This window comes from Ipomoea nil, unplaced genomic scaffold, assembly GCF_001879475.1.
Source record: "Ipomoea nil cultivar Tokyo-kokei standard unplaced genomic scaffold, Asagao_1.1 scaffold1262, whole genome shotgun sequence".
Classification (NCBI taxonomy): Eukaryota; Viridiplantae; Streptophyta; class Magnoliopsida; order Solanales; family Convolvulaceae; genus Ipomoea; species Ipomoea nil.
In genome coordinates this window covers 1,637,322-1,652,793 of record NW_017617690.1, presented here as the reverse complement: position 1 = coordinate 1,652,793, position 15,472 = coordinate 1,637,322, and the positions used below count along the sequence as shown (strand labels likewise).

The window sequence follows — 15,472 nt, the reverse complement described above, 5'->3', positions numbered from 1 at the left end:
TTTTTTTTTTTTTTGAATGTTATTGACAACTTTTAGAACATATATGCCACTAGCTAGAAGTATTTTACCTTTTTTTACCCAAATGGGTAAGTATACAATGTTAAATATTTAATAAATATCTTATTATAATCATCGAAATATATATTTTGACCACTTTAATTTGCATTTGATTGATACACATTTCCAAATGTAGGGTTGGGTTTATTTATATTTTTCATTTAATTTTGTTATTTTAAAAATTATTATGTAAGAGCAAATGAATTAATGAAAGTATTTAATATACTCATAGAGTGTGGATGAGATATATGACATATAACTTCTTTTTTTTTTTAATTTAATTAACTAGAAGTCATGATTTCGGACCTTGGGAATGCTGAGGATGTTAGATATAAACACAATATAATATAAAATTAATGTAAGTGTGAATAACCTAATCTTGAAGTAGCAGAAGATCGAAAAATATATCAAAGAGAAAATTTCAATTTTGGTCACACGACTATAGGGGCTTTGTTAATTTCAGCACCTAACTTTCAAAAGTATCAATTTAGTACCTTGAGTATGTAATTTTTCTCAATTTTAGTCATTCCGGCCAATTTACTGATCAAATTCCACCGGAAAAATTAATAGGCACAAAACTGAGGGGCAAATAAGTCTTTTCCTGAGCACAAAACTTGTGTACAGCCGGAAAACCATTTGCGGTTGGAGTGGCGACGACTAAACTACGGACAAAATCGGTATACAAGTGAGCGGAAATTGAGCAAGCTCCGGCGGTCCAAAGAACGATCCAAGGAACGCCGCCTCTTTCCGCCGCCAAGTCACCGCTGAACCACAGAAACGCATCCGTCAAGAAACACCCAAATTTGGTCCCTGTTTCCGCCTCCGCTTCCGCTATGGCCTTCACGTAATTACCCGGCATCGCCATGATGAACTCCTCGTGGGTGACCAATGCCTCGCCTGCCACAGTCCCATCCCACACGTCGTACGCCTTCACGTTCCCGGCGCTCGGGTTCCGCCCTCTGAACAGACCGGAGTTTGAGTTGTGATTGTTGAAGAAAGAAAACCGTGCGCTTGGAAAGGCGGCGGAGAGCTGCTCCACGAGGCTCAGTAGAGGGGCCGCGTGGGTGGCGAACGGGAAGGCTAGCACCGCTACATGGCACTCTGAACTGCCCATTTTTTTCCGGCGAGAAATGGTTTTCCGGCTGTACACAAGTTTTGTGCTCAGGAAAAGACTTATCTGCCCCTCAGTTTTGTGCCTATTAATTTTTCCGGTGGAATTTGATCAGTAAATTGGCCGGAATGACTAAAATTGAGAAAAATTACATACTCAAGGTACTAAATTGATACTTTTGAAAGTTAGGTGCTGAAATTAACAAAGCCCCTATAGTCGTGTGACCAAAATTGAAATTTTCTCATATATCAAATGTACCTCTATTATAGTTGGCATCTTCATGCTTTGTGTTGCCTTTGGAATTTTGTCCAACACTTAACTCAGGACCTTAGATAGTGCATTTTGCGCTAATTATGCAGTGCAAGTACCAATGGAACTATATAATATATAGAGAAAATTGTAATTTATACATCTCCATAATATGTTAATTATCAATGTTATCCCTTAATTATTAGTGGTTTAAATGTTGTCCATTAATTTTTAAAATGGTATATATAATGCCCTCCCGTAGTGTAAATGTTGCCCCTCGTATTTCAAAATTGTAAATATATTGCCCCTCTCATATAGTATGGTAGGGGCAATATATGTAACGTTTTGAAAATTAAAGGGTAACATTTACACCACTAATAATTCAGATGTGACATTGATAATTAACATATTATGGAGGAACATAAATTACAAATTTTCCTAATATATATGCTATAGCTCATCAATAGACATATACTCCGTCACTCAGTAACACTACAAGAAAATAGTTGATTAGTGAGAGGTGAAACCGTCACTAAAAATTAAATAACCATCATAAAAGACTTTTAGTGACGGGAAATTTACCGTCACGACCCGTCGTTATTTCTTCCGAGGATAAAACCAAATAATGACGGGATATGATACCATCATTAATAAGCATATAGTGATAGTGCATTTACCGTCACTAAAATGTTCTTTTTGTGATAGAAAATCCCGTCACTAATATAACTACTCACTAACATAATTTCCCCTCATTATATTCTTTTAATGATGGTGAATCCCGTCATTAATATTACTATTTACTAACCAAATTTTTCCTCATTATATTAAATTTACCGTCACTAGCTAAAACTAGGTTTTTTTTTTCTTTCTAATTTGGTACATATATATTGTTGCTTCTCATTAAATATTTACTTTTGTAATACAGTTTTTTATCGCTAATCTACATTATGTTCTAGTTATAGATATTGTATCGGTAACATATATAATTTTTACCATAATGGAATCAAATTAAACTCGATTAATATGTTAAAAGATTTCATCATCACCACTAAAATGAAATATTTCGCACAACTTTGTAAAGACTATATATAAACAAAGAAACTAATTAAAATGAATAGCCACAGTAATGTATCTTTTGGCTATTTTGAAAGGAGAGACTGTATAAATAGACATGATTAGTTTATACAAAAGCAACCCCCAAAAAAATGTCCAATCTACTGTACTTCATACAAAAAGAGTTTACTTTCAATGTGGTGTTAGGTATGCTCTTTTTCATCAATAGCTTTGCCACCTGATAGATAAAAATAGCCAGTGAGGATATACTCTGTATAATTGCATATATAATAATTGCAGTTAATAAATATCATGCATGCACTTTCACAATCAAATGTGTATAATGAAGCATTTAACCCACAATTCAATCAACCCAACAACATAGATGAAGGGCCAAGAAAAATGTATCTGCGCAATTCAAGTTATATATTCTCATATAAAACTCACAACTCAAGCTAAATGACATTCATAAAACTTTAACTACAATCCTCATACTAAATGAAACATATATTTCACATCAATATAGAGTTAATGTATATACATACATATTTCATTTAAACAAATGAAGTGAACTTACATCATCCAAAAGCACACGGTTTCTATACATAATAACCAGTGTTAGAATTAACCTGCATTGTAATGCAAAATATAAGAATATTAGTTCTTAAAAGTTGTCTGTACATAGTGCCCCAGAATTGCCCCTTTACCAAAATTCCTTGGTTAAATCAACAAAGTGCCATCCTCTAAACCAAACAGCAAGCACTCACACCTCAAGTTACTCTACCAAGATCCGGCTGCCAAGCTGTTTAATCAAGCATACACAACTCACACAACATGCAACTCAATCATACTACAATCCTTACCCTACACAAAGTGTGGGACCGATGCTTAAGAGTCATGAATAGAATTCAATACAATCTTTACCCTCCACCTTCCACCCTCAGGAGCCAGACCAACCCCTCTCATGCAGACCTCTACATTTTTGCAAGAGGGGTTCCCAGAGCTTACAACCAGAGCAATGGTCACCCTCGAGCCACCCACAAAGAGCACACAAACCATAACAATAATAATAATAATAATAATAATAATAATAATAATAATAATAATAATAATAATAATAATAATAATAATAATAATAATAATAATAATAATAATAATAATAATAATAATAATAATAATAATAATAATAAAATAATAACAATAACAATAACAATAACAATAACAATAACAATAACAATAACAATAACAATAACAATAACAATAACAATAACAATAACAATAACAATAACAATAACAATAACAATAACAATAACAATAACAATAACAATAACAATAACAATAACAATAACAATAACAATAACAATAACAATAACAATAACAACAACAACAACAACAACAACAACAACAACAACAACAACAACAACAACAACAACAACAACAATAACAATAACAATAACAATAATAATAATAATAATAATAATAATAATAATAATAATAATAATAATAATAATAATAATAATAATAATAATAATAATAATAATAATAATAATAATAATAATAATAATAATAATAATAATAATAATAATAATAATAATACACATCTAGATCCATCAAGTCATCTAGCAATAATTTTTTCAAGAGCCACAACTTAATTAAATTGATATACTGGTAAAAGTGATAGAAATGTTTATTTTACCTTAATACTAAAGTCAAAAGAAACAATGTTCGTATCTTGAGTTCTAAGCACCCTGCAATGATAAAATTGTAGTCATTTTGTGTAAGGAACTCAAAAAATAATATAAGTTAGTTACATTATTTCCTATATAGTAAGCAAAATTAAAGGTTTCTCTCCATTAACTTTATGTACCTGTTGAATATCATCACCGGTTGTAGTTATAACTGATGGTGAATCTCCATTCTCTATTCGGATCAACCTACTTTCAAATATATCCATGCGCCTCTTAAGGTCACGATTTTCTTCACCCTTTTCATAGAGTTTAGCCTCTAGCTCTTTGATATAAGTAGATTTACTGTCATTAAAGTTTTTCCGCTTCACTCCACCCCCATAACCATATACATGACCATGGCGTTGTTGTCCAAAATGTTTTTCAACAACTTCAAGATTTACTGGTACATTGTTATTTTGATTTTCAGAGAACTCACTGCATTTTAACACTAATTAGTTACTTAAATGAAGTAAAGATAACAAATGACATAAAAGATGTTTTCTTACTTGAGAAAGGGTTGAACTTCATCACAATTCTTTAGAACATAAAAATGAGCTTGTAGCCACTCATCATCACTAAGATTACGAGTAATACCAGTTCCTAATGCTCGTCCAAATTTTGAAAATACAGATATTTCAGGCTTTAAGCATCAATTGTATGGAAACCACCATCATTATTTCTCTCAAGTCTATTGAATTTTGTTTTAATGTTTTTCAAGTATCTTGAGCATAGAGTCATGCACTCCTTTGCAATATAGCCTTCTGCTATCGAGCCTTCAGGACGAGCCATATTGCGAATAAGTTTCTTTAACTCATATAACATTCGCTCAATGGGGTACATCCATCTATATTGGAATGGTCCACCAATTTTGGCCTCATTAGCTAAATGCACAGGTAAGTGCACCATCACATCAAAGAATGAAGGGAGAAATACCTGCTCTAACTTGCACAATGTTAAAGCAATCTGGGATTCAATTTGACTTAGCTCATCAACCCTCAATGTCTTTGCACATAGACTAGTAAAGAATAAGGACAACTCAATAAGGGGCTCACAAACTGAGCTAGGGAGGAGGCCACGTATTCCTAGAGGAATTAAATGTTGTAGTAGAACGTGACAATCATGACTCTTTAACCCTGAGATTTTATGTTCTTTCATGTTTACACATTGAGAAATATTTGATGAAAATCCATCTGGAACTCTAAGTTGCTTTAAAATAAGCAAAACAAGTGTTTCTCATTCTTAGATAATGTGTATGATGCTATAGGCAACTCAAGTTTATCCCCTTTATGAATTGGATGCAACTCTGGTCTAATTTTCATGGCCTCTAAATCTAGGCGTGCTTGAACATGATCCTTGCTTTTCCCCTTTATGTTCATAATTGTCCCAAGAACATTATCACATATATTCTTCTCAATGTGCATCACATCTAAATTGTGACGCAATAAAAGGGTGCTCCAATATGGAAGTTCAAAAAATAGACTTTTCTTATTCCAATTATCACCCCTTTTCTCATGTGATATTTTCACTTTTTTTTCTACCATCTTTAGTCAATGTGATTCCTTCAAGGTCACTAACTTGAGCAAGTATATCACTTCCTGAAAGTGACTTTGGTGGTGGCCTCAACTCTCTTGTTCCGTCAAATGAACTTTTATCTTTCCTCCATTTGTGGTTGCTAGGAAGATAACGACGATGACCCATATAGCATTGCTTGCTGCAATTGGCCAATCGCATAGAACATGTTTCTTTATTACAGCAAGGACATGCCATTTTACCTTTAGTACTCCAACCAGATAGATTCTCGTAAGCTGGAAAATCATTAATAGTCCACAATAATGATGCATGCAATTTGAAGTTCTGACGAGTTGAAGCATCAAATGTGTCAACACCTACTTCCCACAACTCCTTTAACTCTTCTATTAAAGGTTTGAGATAGATGTCAATTGCATCACCAGGACCCTCAGGACCGGGTATGAGCATTGATAGAATAAAATTGGAATCCTTCATGCACGGAGGCAAATTGTATGGAATGAGTATTACTGGCCAAATGCTGTATGATGTTTTGGATTGATTAAATGGTTGGAAACCATCACTTGCAAGACTAAGTCTTACATTACGAGGCTCTAAAGAAAAATCTTTATGAATTTCATCAAAGTATTTCCATGCCATAGAATCAGCCGGATGTCTCATCACTCCATCATCCACTCTTGAGTCATGATGCCATCTCATAAAAGAAGCTATATTCCTAGACATGAATAATCTCTGAAGCCTTGGCTTTAACGGAAAGTATCGCATTGTCTTCAATGATACTTTTTTGCCATTACTTTTAATTTTAATTTCTCCACTATTAATATCTTCTTTCCATCTTGAAGCACCACAAATTTTGCATGAACTACAGTCATCATCATCTTTCCAATACAACATACAATTATTAACACATGCATCTATTTTTTCATAAGAAAGGCCAAGATCTCTAATGATATTTTTTGCATCATAATATGTTTCTGGCAAAGATGATCCTGATGGAAGTATGTCTTTTAACATTTGTAGCAACATGTCAAATGATTCATTACTCCATCGACCAATGCTCTTGATATATAGCAATTTGACAATGATCGATAACTTAGAGGTATTACATCCTGGGTAAGCTGGTTGCTCAAATTCCTTTAACATCTTGTAAAATGCATTTGCTTCCTCATTTGGTTCCTCTCCATGCTCAATGTGATTTGAAGTACCAATATTAGATCCACTCTTATCAAAACTATAATACTCAAGATATATATCTTCTAATAATTCTTGAATCTCCTCATCATTTTCACTTTCGTGTTCTTCTTCTTCATTATCAGATTGTGGTTCACCACGCCTTTCACCATGATGATACCAAAATGTATAATTTGGCGAAATTCCATACACATATAGATGCATTTCAACCACTTCACGAGATCTATAACCACTATTCTTACACTTAACACACGGACACCGTATTTTATGCTCTTCAGCCGTCTTGAGAAATGCATAATTCAAAAACTTTTGAACGCCATCTTTATAGTGTTCGTTCAATCTATCATTGAAAAAACTCATCCATTTCTTGCTAGGTGCCATTATAAACAAAATAATGAAAGCTATACAGCAAAAATCGAAACCTGAATTTAATTTAAAATGACAGTTTATTAACCAATAAAATCCATTATATATATAATGCATAGTATTCTAAAAAATATAATGTAATCTGCCAAACTCTACATGATTTTCAAGAGTCAAATTTTCTTAATTTATTTACTTTTCTTCAACCAAATTCCCAAGAATTATTTTTCATTTTACAAGATACAAACAAGAAAATAAAGAACTTAATGATTTAGAATACATAATTGTAATTTAAAAAATTCTTTTTAAATTCAGAACACATAATTGCAACTTAGAAATTTCTTCTTAAAATTCACCCAAAACAAGAATATATTCAAAGAGAAAACAAAGGTGACATAAACAATAAAAGAAATTAAGAAAAACAAACTAAACAAACATGAAACACCTAATATTTTAATGAAATTTACCAATTCAACTTAGATAAGTTCATGACTACAAGAAAAAAATGACATAGGCCATAAATACAAGAAAAAGACTAATAAATGAAAACTTCTACAAGAGTTATGAAAAATCAAATCGGTAGAAAATAAAACTCTTCCTTTTTCAGATGCTATATAGATGTACTACAGAAAATACAAAAAGAATGGATTTTTTTTTTCTGAAAAATGGGTTATGGGTAAAATAAGGTTGAAAGTAGGATTTCTTGATTGTGGGTATTTGTTTATGATTAAAGACGGCCGATGAAGGGTAACGAAGCATTTTCTTTACCATTGTTGGAGTGTACTGTATGCATCAAGTTCTACCAAATTAAATGTCCTAAGAAATTGTGAAAATGCAGGGGATGTGGAAAGAGAAGGGAGAAAGGTTGGTTGTAAAACCTTGTGTAGCTACAAACACTATTCTATAAATGAAAAAAAAAAGAAAAAAAAAACAAAAAAAAAAACAAAACAAAAACAAACACGATGAAGTTGAAACAGAGAATAAAAAATGTGAATCAAGATCTTCATTTTGGAAGATATTTTTATCTCCTCTAACAACTCAAAAACACAGGTTCCCGGAATTTAAAAAAAAAAAAAAATTGTTGCCCAACATTACACCACCTATAAGAATACTGTTTGTTTAAAAAATCATAATCCTATATATGTTTACAGCACAAAACTATTGCATATACATACACAATCCCCCCTCCCAAAAAAATAAAACATTACTCCTACCCCAATAAGTTTAGGTACAGAGATAAATAGATAGATAGATGCAGTGAAAGATAAAATACTGTGATTACTGGACATGCCCATATTAAGGTTCTTTGACAGTGATTATGGCAGTGTAATTTGCAGGATGGGCCATCAACTTCAATATACCCTAAAATTTTTCTTACAGTTCTTGAATCCACCCAGATTATATATATATATATATATTTGTTTTTTTTTTTTGACAGAATCTTGAAGGTTTTGTAAACACCCATTCAAGATGTTGGTAAAAAAAACTCCCTGGAGCTTTTTTTTTTTGAAGAAGAAGAAGAAGAAAAATCTATCTAAAGCTTGAGTGATTGACTAACATAATTAAAATTTCAGCAAACTAATGGGTATAGCAGCAATGAGAAGAAATTACAAAGATAATGGAGAAATATTGCAAAAAAAAAAAAAAATTTACCTTATAGATACGTGGTGATGCTGAGAAAAAATCCAAAGTCACTCACAGTTTCTGAGAAAATGAAATCCTTCAGCACAAGCTCATATTTGTATTGTTAATTACTAAAATGGATCAAGAGGGATTTACCTTTTTCAGCTACATTGCACTACTGCATAAAACAATAGATCCCTGGGTTGGATGAGAAATCTTCTATCTGGAAGTAGAGAGTGAATAGAAAGAGAGAGATAAGAAGTAGAAATTGAAGAGAAAGAGAGAGATGGAGAGATGGTAGGTGAGAGCTGGTAGTGAATCGCAGGTGAGTGGAAAGAGAGAGATGAATTTTTGTGGCTGTAAAAGCTTATGTCTAAGAAGAGCGAAAAAGAAAAAAATTGGTGGGAAATGGATTTTAGTGAAAAAAAAAAAAAAATCTAGACATCAATAGTGAGAGTAAGAATATCTTCCATATCATTAGTGAGAGTAAAATTTTAGAATAAGTAAAAAATTAAAAGTTTGTCACTAAATCATACACCTTTAATTAGAGTAATTTTTAACCCTCACAAAAGCTATGCAAATATTACATTTCGTGAGGGGTTTCTCTACCCGTCACTAATTTTTTGTCGTTAAAAGTGATTTTTCTTGTAGTGTAAGTAAACTACACAAAATTTTATTCACTTAGTCTGACCAAAACTCTTAGCAAGCCTAGTTAAACTTGCACTGCAGAAATTCACTTAATTAATATATTATACATTACAGAGCAAACTTGTAGTTAAAAAAAAAAAAAAAAAAAAAAAAAAAAAAAAAAAAAAAAAAGATGTTTAATATTTTAATTGATAATATTAAGATTTATCATTGGTTAATTTTTGCTGTTTTTTAGCACTAAAACATGTCTGGAATAAAATGGTTCCTCCAAATCCACTAAGGCACAAATTAAGAAAAGTTTTGTGAAGACAAATGGAGCGAAGAGAGGTGATTTTTCACATTCCAAAGGAAAAAGGAAGGATCTCCACACTTTGGAAGAAGAAGAACCATTGCAAAAGCTTTGAAAGGAATATGGGAGGATCAAAAGCTACCAACAAGTTGAAAGAAAGAAGTTTGGAAGACATATTTGGGAGAATCTGATCTCTTCCTCTCTTCTTTACTTTAAGTTTATTTGTATCCTCCTTGATATTATTGTTGTTGAGACTATGCTAGCTATGGTTGGCTAAGCTTTTCTTTGGAATTTTTGGGTATAAAAGTGTTTATGGACCTATATGCCTTATTCTTAATTTCCTTAATGAAATATATATTTGGATTTTATATCTTATTTTGTAATTGTGTTCTATGTTGTTGATATTTGTAATTAAAGACCTAAATTACTTATTTCATTGTTATATTTGTGTCTTGATGGGAGTTAAGGATATAAATTAACACGGCTGGAAATTACCGTTTTTCCGACCTCTTTTCCGACCACCCAAAAAATTGGTTGGAAAAAGTAATTTTTTTCATTTTTGCGACGGATGGTTAAAGTGGTCGGAGTTTCCGACCACATTCACTAAGTGGTCGGTAATTCCGACCACCTTTAGAGGATGGTCAGAAATATTTTTTGGCAATTTAATTTTTGTAAACTAATCTTGTTTCGGAAATATTTATTTATTCTGTAGTTGTAGTTGTGGTGTTGTTGTGGTTCAATGGTATGAATACTAGTATACTACATGATTTATCTATTTATCATTGATTATTTCACTTATATTTTTTTTTTCTATATCAACTGACCATGACGCAGAGAGTTTACTAATAGATACCATCTCACCATTCTTGCTATGAAAAATAAGACCGTGCCCTTTTCATGTAGATACATGAAATCATTTTCTTACTTCAACTCTTTAAATCGTTTATTCTTGTTAGGACTCTACAATCCTAGTTTTGTTAAGTTTCATCATCTTATATAATGTATTGTATATCATCGTGTATTGTACTACGTATTATTTTTATCAAAAAATACAATCATTCATATGGTATTATTAATCTATGTTTTCTCATGACATCCATTCCTGATGGCTTTGCCATTGTTTCTTATGAGCGAACCATATCTAACGCTGCTACGGTGTCTCCTACATCGGTGGCCATGACTGCCCTTTCAACGGCACAACACTTTGTTTATATCAAACCGACGTAATGGATTGTATATTATCGTATACTGTATTATGTATTATTTTTATCACATACAAACATTCATCATTATAACTTACCAAAAGTTCATACTATATTACCCATAATTTATTGAATGAAGTGGAATTACCTCAAAGCGGAAACAAATGGTCTGACCAAGGTGTTCAAATTGAAGATTCAGAAAAAAATGATATTGAAGAAATTGAAAAAGAGGACTGATGATTCTGTAGAAGATGATAGTGGAGATATTGATGATGTAGATGATAATAAGGAATCTGACAATGATGATGGTAATTTTTAAACTTAGATTTGAAACTTGAATGATTTTAATATTTATTTTAAATTTTTAATTAGTGTTTGAGGTGATTTTAATTAATGTTTAAAAAATATTGTGCCAAATTTAGTCAAAAAAAAATGGCGCCATTCTCGGTTTTATCCCCAAAATTCGCCTCCTTAAATTCAGAATTCCTTTTTGATCCTTGTTCTGTTTAATACTTTTACAGGGTGTTTCGTTGGAGGGGGGAATTATGTGGGAAAGGAATTGTAATTCCATGGGAGTTGAATTACTGGGAATAAAGTGGGAATTTAAATTCCAGTGTTTGGTTGACAGGAATAGAATTACTGGGAATTTCAATTCCAATGTTTGGTATACATGGGAATTGAAAGGGAATAAGTAGTATAAAGTCAAAAATGTCCATTATTGTTGTTAGACATTAATTTTAGTCTAAAAAAGGAAAGGGTAATTTTGACTCATCACTATCTTTTTTTCCCAGAAATTAAAATACCAGGGGAGACATGGGATTTTAATTCCATGAAAATGGGGGAATTGCAATTCCATGGAATTGCAATTCCCTCCAACCAAACTACGGAATTTAATGGCCTTTGGAATTAGGTGGGAATTAAGTGGGAAGGGAATTTAAAATCCCTCCAACCAAACACCCTGTTATTGTCATTTGATATGATGATTGATAATCCAGGTCAAAGGATTCAGTTTGATAGCTTTTTAAGGTGATAATCACACATGTATTGACCTTCTCATCTCGCAACTTTAACTGAAATTGTTGGATAAAGTTCATGTAGGGAAATTGCTAATGAATACTGTATCTGGTTAAATGTGTAGCAATAGGATTTTATAAGTTTCCATAGCTTGAGAAATTTCTGAAGTTAACCTTATATGTCTAGTAGTTTCTACCCACAAGTTGGCTGAATATTTTAAATTTTTTGTGTTGTCCAAGTAAAGATCAACCATGGTTTTAATTTACTTACTTTAAGTTCTTGCTTCAGGTGGGATCAAGCCTTGGGTTATGTAAGAAATTCCTTTAGAATTATTCTTCTATTTTGTTCTTAATCTCTTGTCTCTGATCTGGTTGGAACTACAGGTTTATCTTGATCTTGTTCGGGTTTAGAATATCTCCTTACTAATCTAGGATATGATGAATGGTTATCAATATCTGCAGAACTCTGTGGTGGTATGTTTCTTCTTTTTATTTATTTTATAAATTTCCTGCAAATTGTAATACACTAATACCCCTAATTGGTGTGTGTGCACATTACGTCTATTGAGTCTATCTAGGTAAGGGCTAAAGGAAGATCATTATTAGTAAACTCCCCTTGTAATAAAAAGTAAAGGTTATGAACAAAAAGATCTTTAAATCTCTCAATAGGCAGCATCTTTAAAAAAAATGTTGATGCATGTAATGGACTATGACATTGGCAATTTGTGGCTGTGTAGGGATGCATATTTCAATTACACGTGAAGCCAAGGCATTTAGTCTCAACTCTCTTTCTCACGTTTGATCCTATTATTGTTACGTTAGTTAATGTGCTTATGATTTTTGAGATGTATTTAAACATGATTTAGGATATGTGGAAGGCAATCCAGTGATCGACCAATATCCAGACCACAATAATAGAGTCAGGTATGCTCATCTCCATTGCTTTATTTTGGTGTATTGCTTTTTATTTTGTACAGCTTGCATATGCTCCTAGGATACTTTTCCCCCCTATATTAATACACCGTTGTTAGCTTCATCTGAACTATGAACATTTCAACAATTACACCTGTTTAGGTGATGAAAATTTTTCAAATAGGAACTTGTGATGTAAACGTGAGTATAGTCTTTATTCTGCAGCAAGCGACATGTTTACAATGCTAGGTCTGACTTGGTTTTTCATTTGTATACTCCAGCTGTGTGGCAACTAAAGGTGGGGAAGTTGGTCACTGTGAGAAATAAGTTAGGTACTATCAGCAACTAAGTAAGGGAGTTTAGATGTACTTTCAAATTATGTACACTTTCCTGTTTATACATTTAGCAATTATTAAGAGACTAGGAATGCCAGATTTGATTGTATATTGATGAACGAATTCTCTTCAAGCATATGAAGTGTGTATTTTATGTTTTTCAGCATATATCTTAGCAACTATATTATATATTTCACTACAGAGAATGTGAAATAATTATTATTATTTTTTTATTTGGGTACATTTCCGACCACTTTTAGTGGTCGGAAATGTTAGCTGTTCTTTGCATTAATTTTTCCGACCACCATCGGTGGTCGGAAAACCTGGGCAGTCCAACTTTTTCAAGCGACGAACTTTTCCGACGCCACTATATTTGTGGACGGTATTTCCGACCACTGCATCGAGTGGTCGGAAGTACCGACAAGTGTTTTTCCGAATCCCACTTTTGGTCGGAAAGTTAGTCGGAACACTGGTTTTCGACCATTTTTGGCGATTTCCGACCACTTTTCGGTGGTCGGAAAATCGCTGAATTCTAACAGTGTAAGGCACCCATAGTTGCACTTAACTATTGCACATTGGGAGATGACATATTTGTTAAGGGATTATCTAGATTGCTTGTTCTTGAATGGTTATTGTGACTATCTCATGTGAGTGAGTATGTTTCAATTGTCTTGTTGCGGGTTGAAATTATGGGAGTAATTCTTTCCTATTTAAATGCAATCTTCCACACTCGATTTAACCCACTTAATTGTTTCACTTTAAGTTGGCAATAGGTGATTAAACACTTTAACCCCCAGACATCCCGCTTTTTATTCTCTTGAATTCCTCAAATTCGCTTGCCTTATTTTACTCCTTTTGTTTACATGTTTGTAGCAAATTAATTACCCCTTATGCTACAACCAAATTGGTGCTGTTGCCGAGGAAGTGGCGTTTAAGTATTGACATTAGTGAAAGTTTTATTCTATTAGTCTAATCCATCATTTTTTAATTTGTTTTTATCTTTATTAACAATTTTCTTTTGTTTATGGATGGATATGAATTTCAAGAAACCGTGCCACCGTTCTACTTTCCTTCCCATGGTTATGAGATGAGTTGGAATATGAACCAAGACTATGGAGGAGTGGAACAACAAGTACCTTTCTCAAATTTTGTCAACTCAAGTCAAAAATATATTCAAGAGAGCTCATCTCAAGCATTCATATCACAACCCCAATGGTGCTCCTTTTGTAGTGGGAATCACTTTGTTGAGAATTGCTACATATTCAACTCCACCAATCATGTTCCTCAACAACCTATTCAAGGATTTTGTGCTAACATGAGTCAAGCTACTTATCAAGAAGGCACGCCACCGACGTACTCCACAACCCTTATGGTGTATCTTATGTGGAGGACCTCATGAGGCGGAAAATTGTTTCATCTGTGATCTCAATCACCAATATCAAGGGCAACTTCAAGAGCTTTCGTACCAAGAATTTCAACAAGAATGCCAACCACTTGATCCAACATTTGAGATGAAGTCCACGAACCCAACAATTGTCATCTCAACTAAATGAGCTACAAGTTCAAGTGGATCACATGATGGCTCAATGGCAAGTTTTGATTGTGAGAATATGCTTTTGTAAACAGTGAGAATTGATTTGACTAATATATTTTGTGAGTACTATTAAAAGTATTTACAAGGTAATATTTGTTATATACTTTTTCAATTTAGTTCATCAATTGATATGAAATTTTGAAAAATAAGAAGAAGAAAAAAATTGACGTGATCAAAAGTATTGGAAAAAATGGCAGACAGAAAAAGGGAATAACAAGAGTACAGGTGGAATCAACAGCAATGTGGAAGCTGAGGTCCCTCTCATCACCGAAGGAAGAATCGAAGTTAAGTTTGTTTTTTTTTTTTTTTTTTTTGACAAAAGAATTTGACGTTAAAAGCAATTTGTGTTAGGGCAATTCTTTATTTGTATAAAATTTCTGACCACCATATGTCCATTACATTTCCCACGAATCATCCATCATTTCCCATTTTAAGAACAAGATTAGATGTTTTCCAACTTCAAAAAGAAAATTGAAAATTTTAATATTTTTTTTTATATTTTATTTTGAAAATATTGGAGCAACCCCAACCAAATTGGTCAGACAACTAATTTGATAACTAAAGGTTCAAAGTTCAAT

The 15,472-nt window shown here is 32.6% G+C and overlaps 2 protein-coding genes and 2 long non-coding RNA genes across 4 annotated transcripts; 1 reads left to right on the top strand and 3 right to left on the bottom strand.

Moving 5' to 3' along the window:
* Positions 1–601: 601 nt before the first annotated feature.
* LOC109184454 (UDP-glycosyltransferase 78D2-like) lies at positions 602–1,204 on the bottom strand. Its single transcript, XM_019334455.1, has one exon. The coding sequence runs from the start codon at positions 1,169–1,171 to the stop codon at positions 602–604; it is 570 nt and encodes a 189-aa protein (XP_019190000.1). The 5' UTR covers positions 1,172–1,204.
* Positions 1,205–2,616: 1,412 nt separating this feature from the next.
* On the bottom strand, positions 2,617–4,733 carry LOC109184561. The gene is made up of 5 exons (XR_002054816.1): positions 4,704–4,733; positions 4,338–4,632; positions 4,167–4,218; positions 3,048–3,099; positions 2,617–2,708 (listed from the first exon to the last, which is right to left on the bottom strand). It is a non-coding gene; the product is annotated as an uncharacterized LOC109184561 (long non-coding RNA).
* Positions 4,734–4,839: 106 nt separating this feature from the next.
* LOC109184453 lies at positions 4,840–7,296 on the bottom strand. The gene is made up of 3 exons (XM_019334454.1): positions 5,736–7,296; positions 5,422–5,623; positions 4,840–5,212 (listed from the first exon to the last, which is right to left on the bottom strand). Exons 1-3 carry the CDS (start codon positions 7,294–7,296, stop codon positions 4,840–4,842), a joined length of 2,136 nt encoding a protein of 711 aa, XP_019189999.1.
* A 5,187-nt stretch (positions 7,297–12,483) lies between these two features.
* Positions 12,484–13,337, top strand: LOC109184560. The gene is made up of 3 exons (XR_002054815.1): positions 12,484–12,527; positions 12,920–12,977; positions 13,247–13,337. It is a non-coding gene; the product is annotated as an uncharacterized LOC109184560 (long non-coding RNA).
* The last annotated feature ends 2,135 nt before the right edge of the window (positions 13,338–15,472 follow it).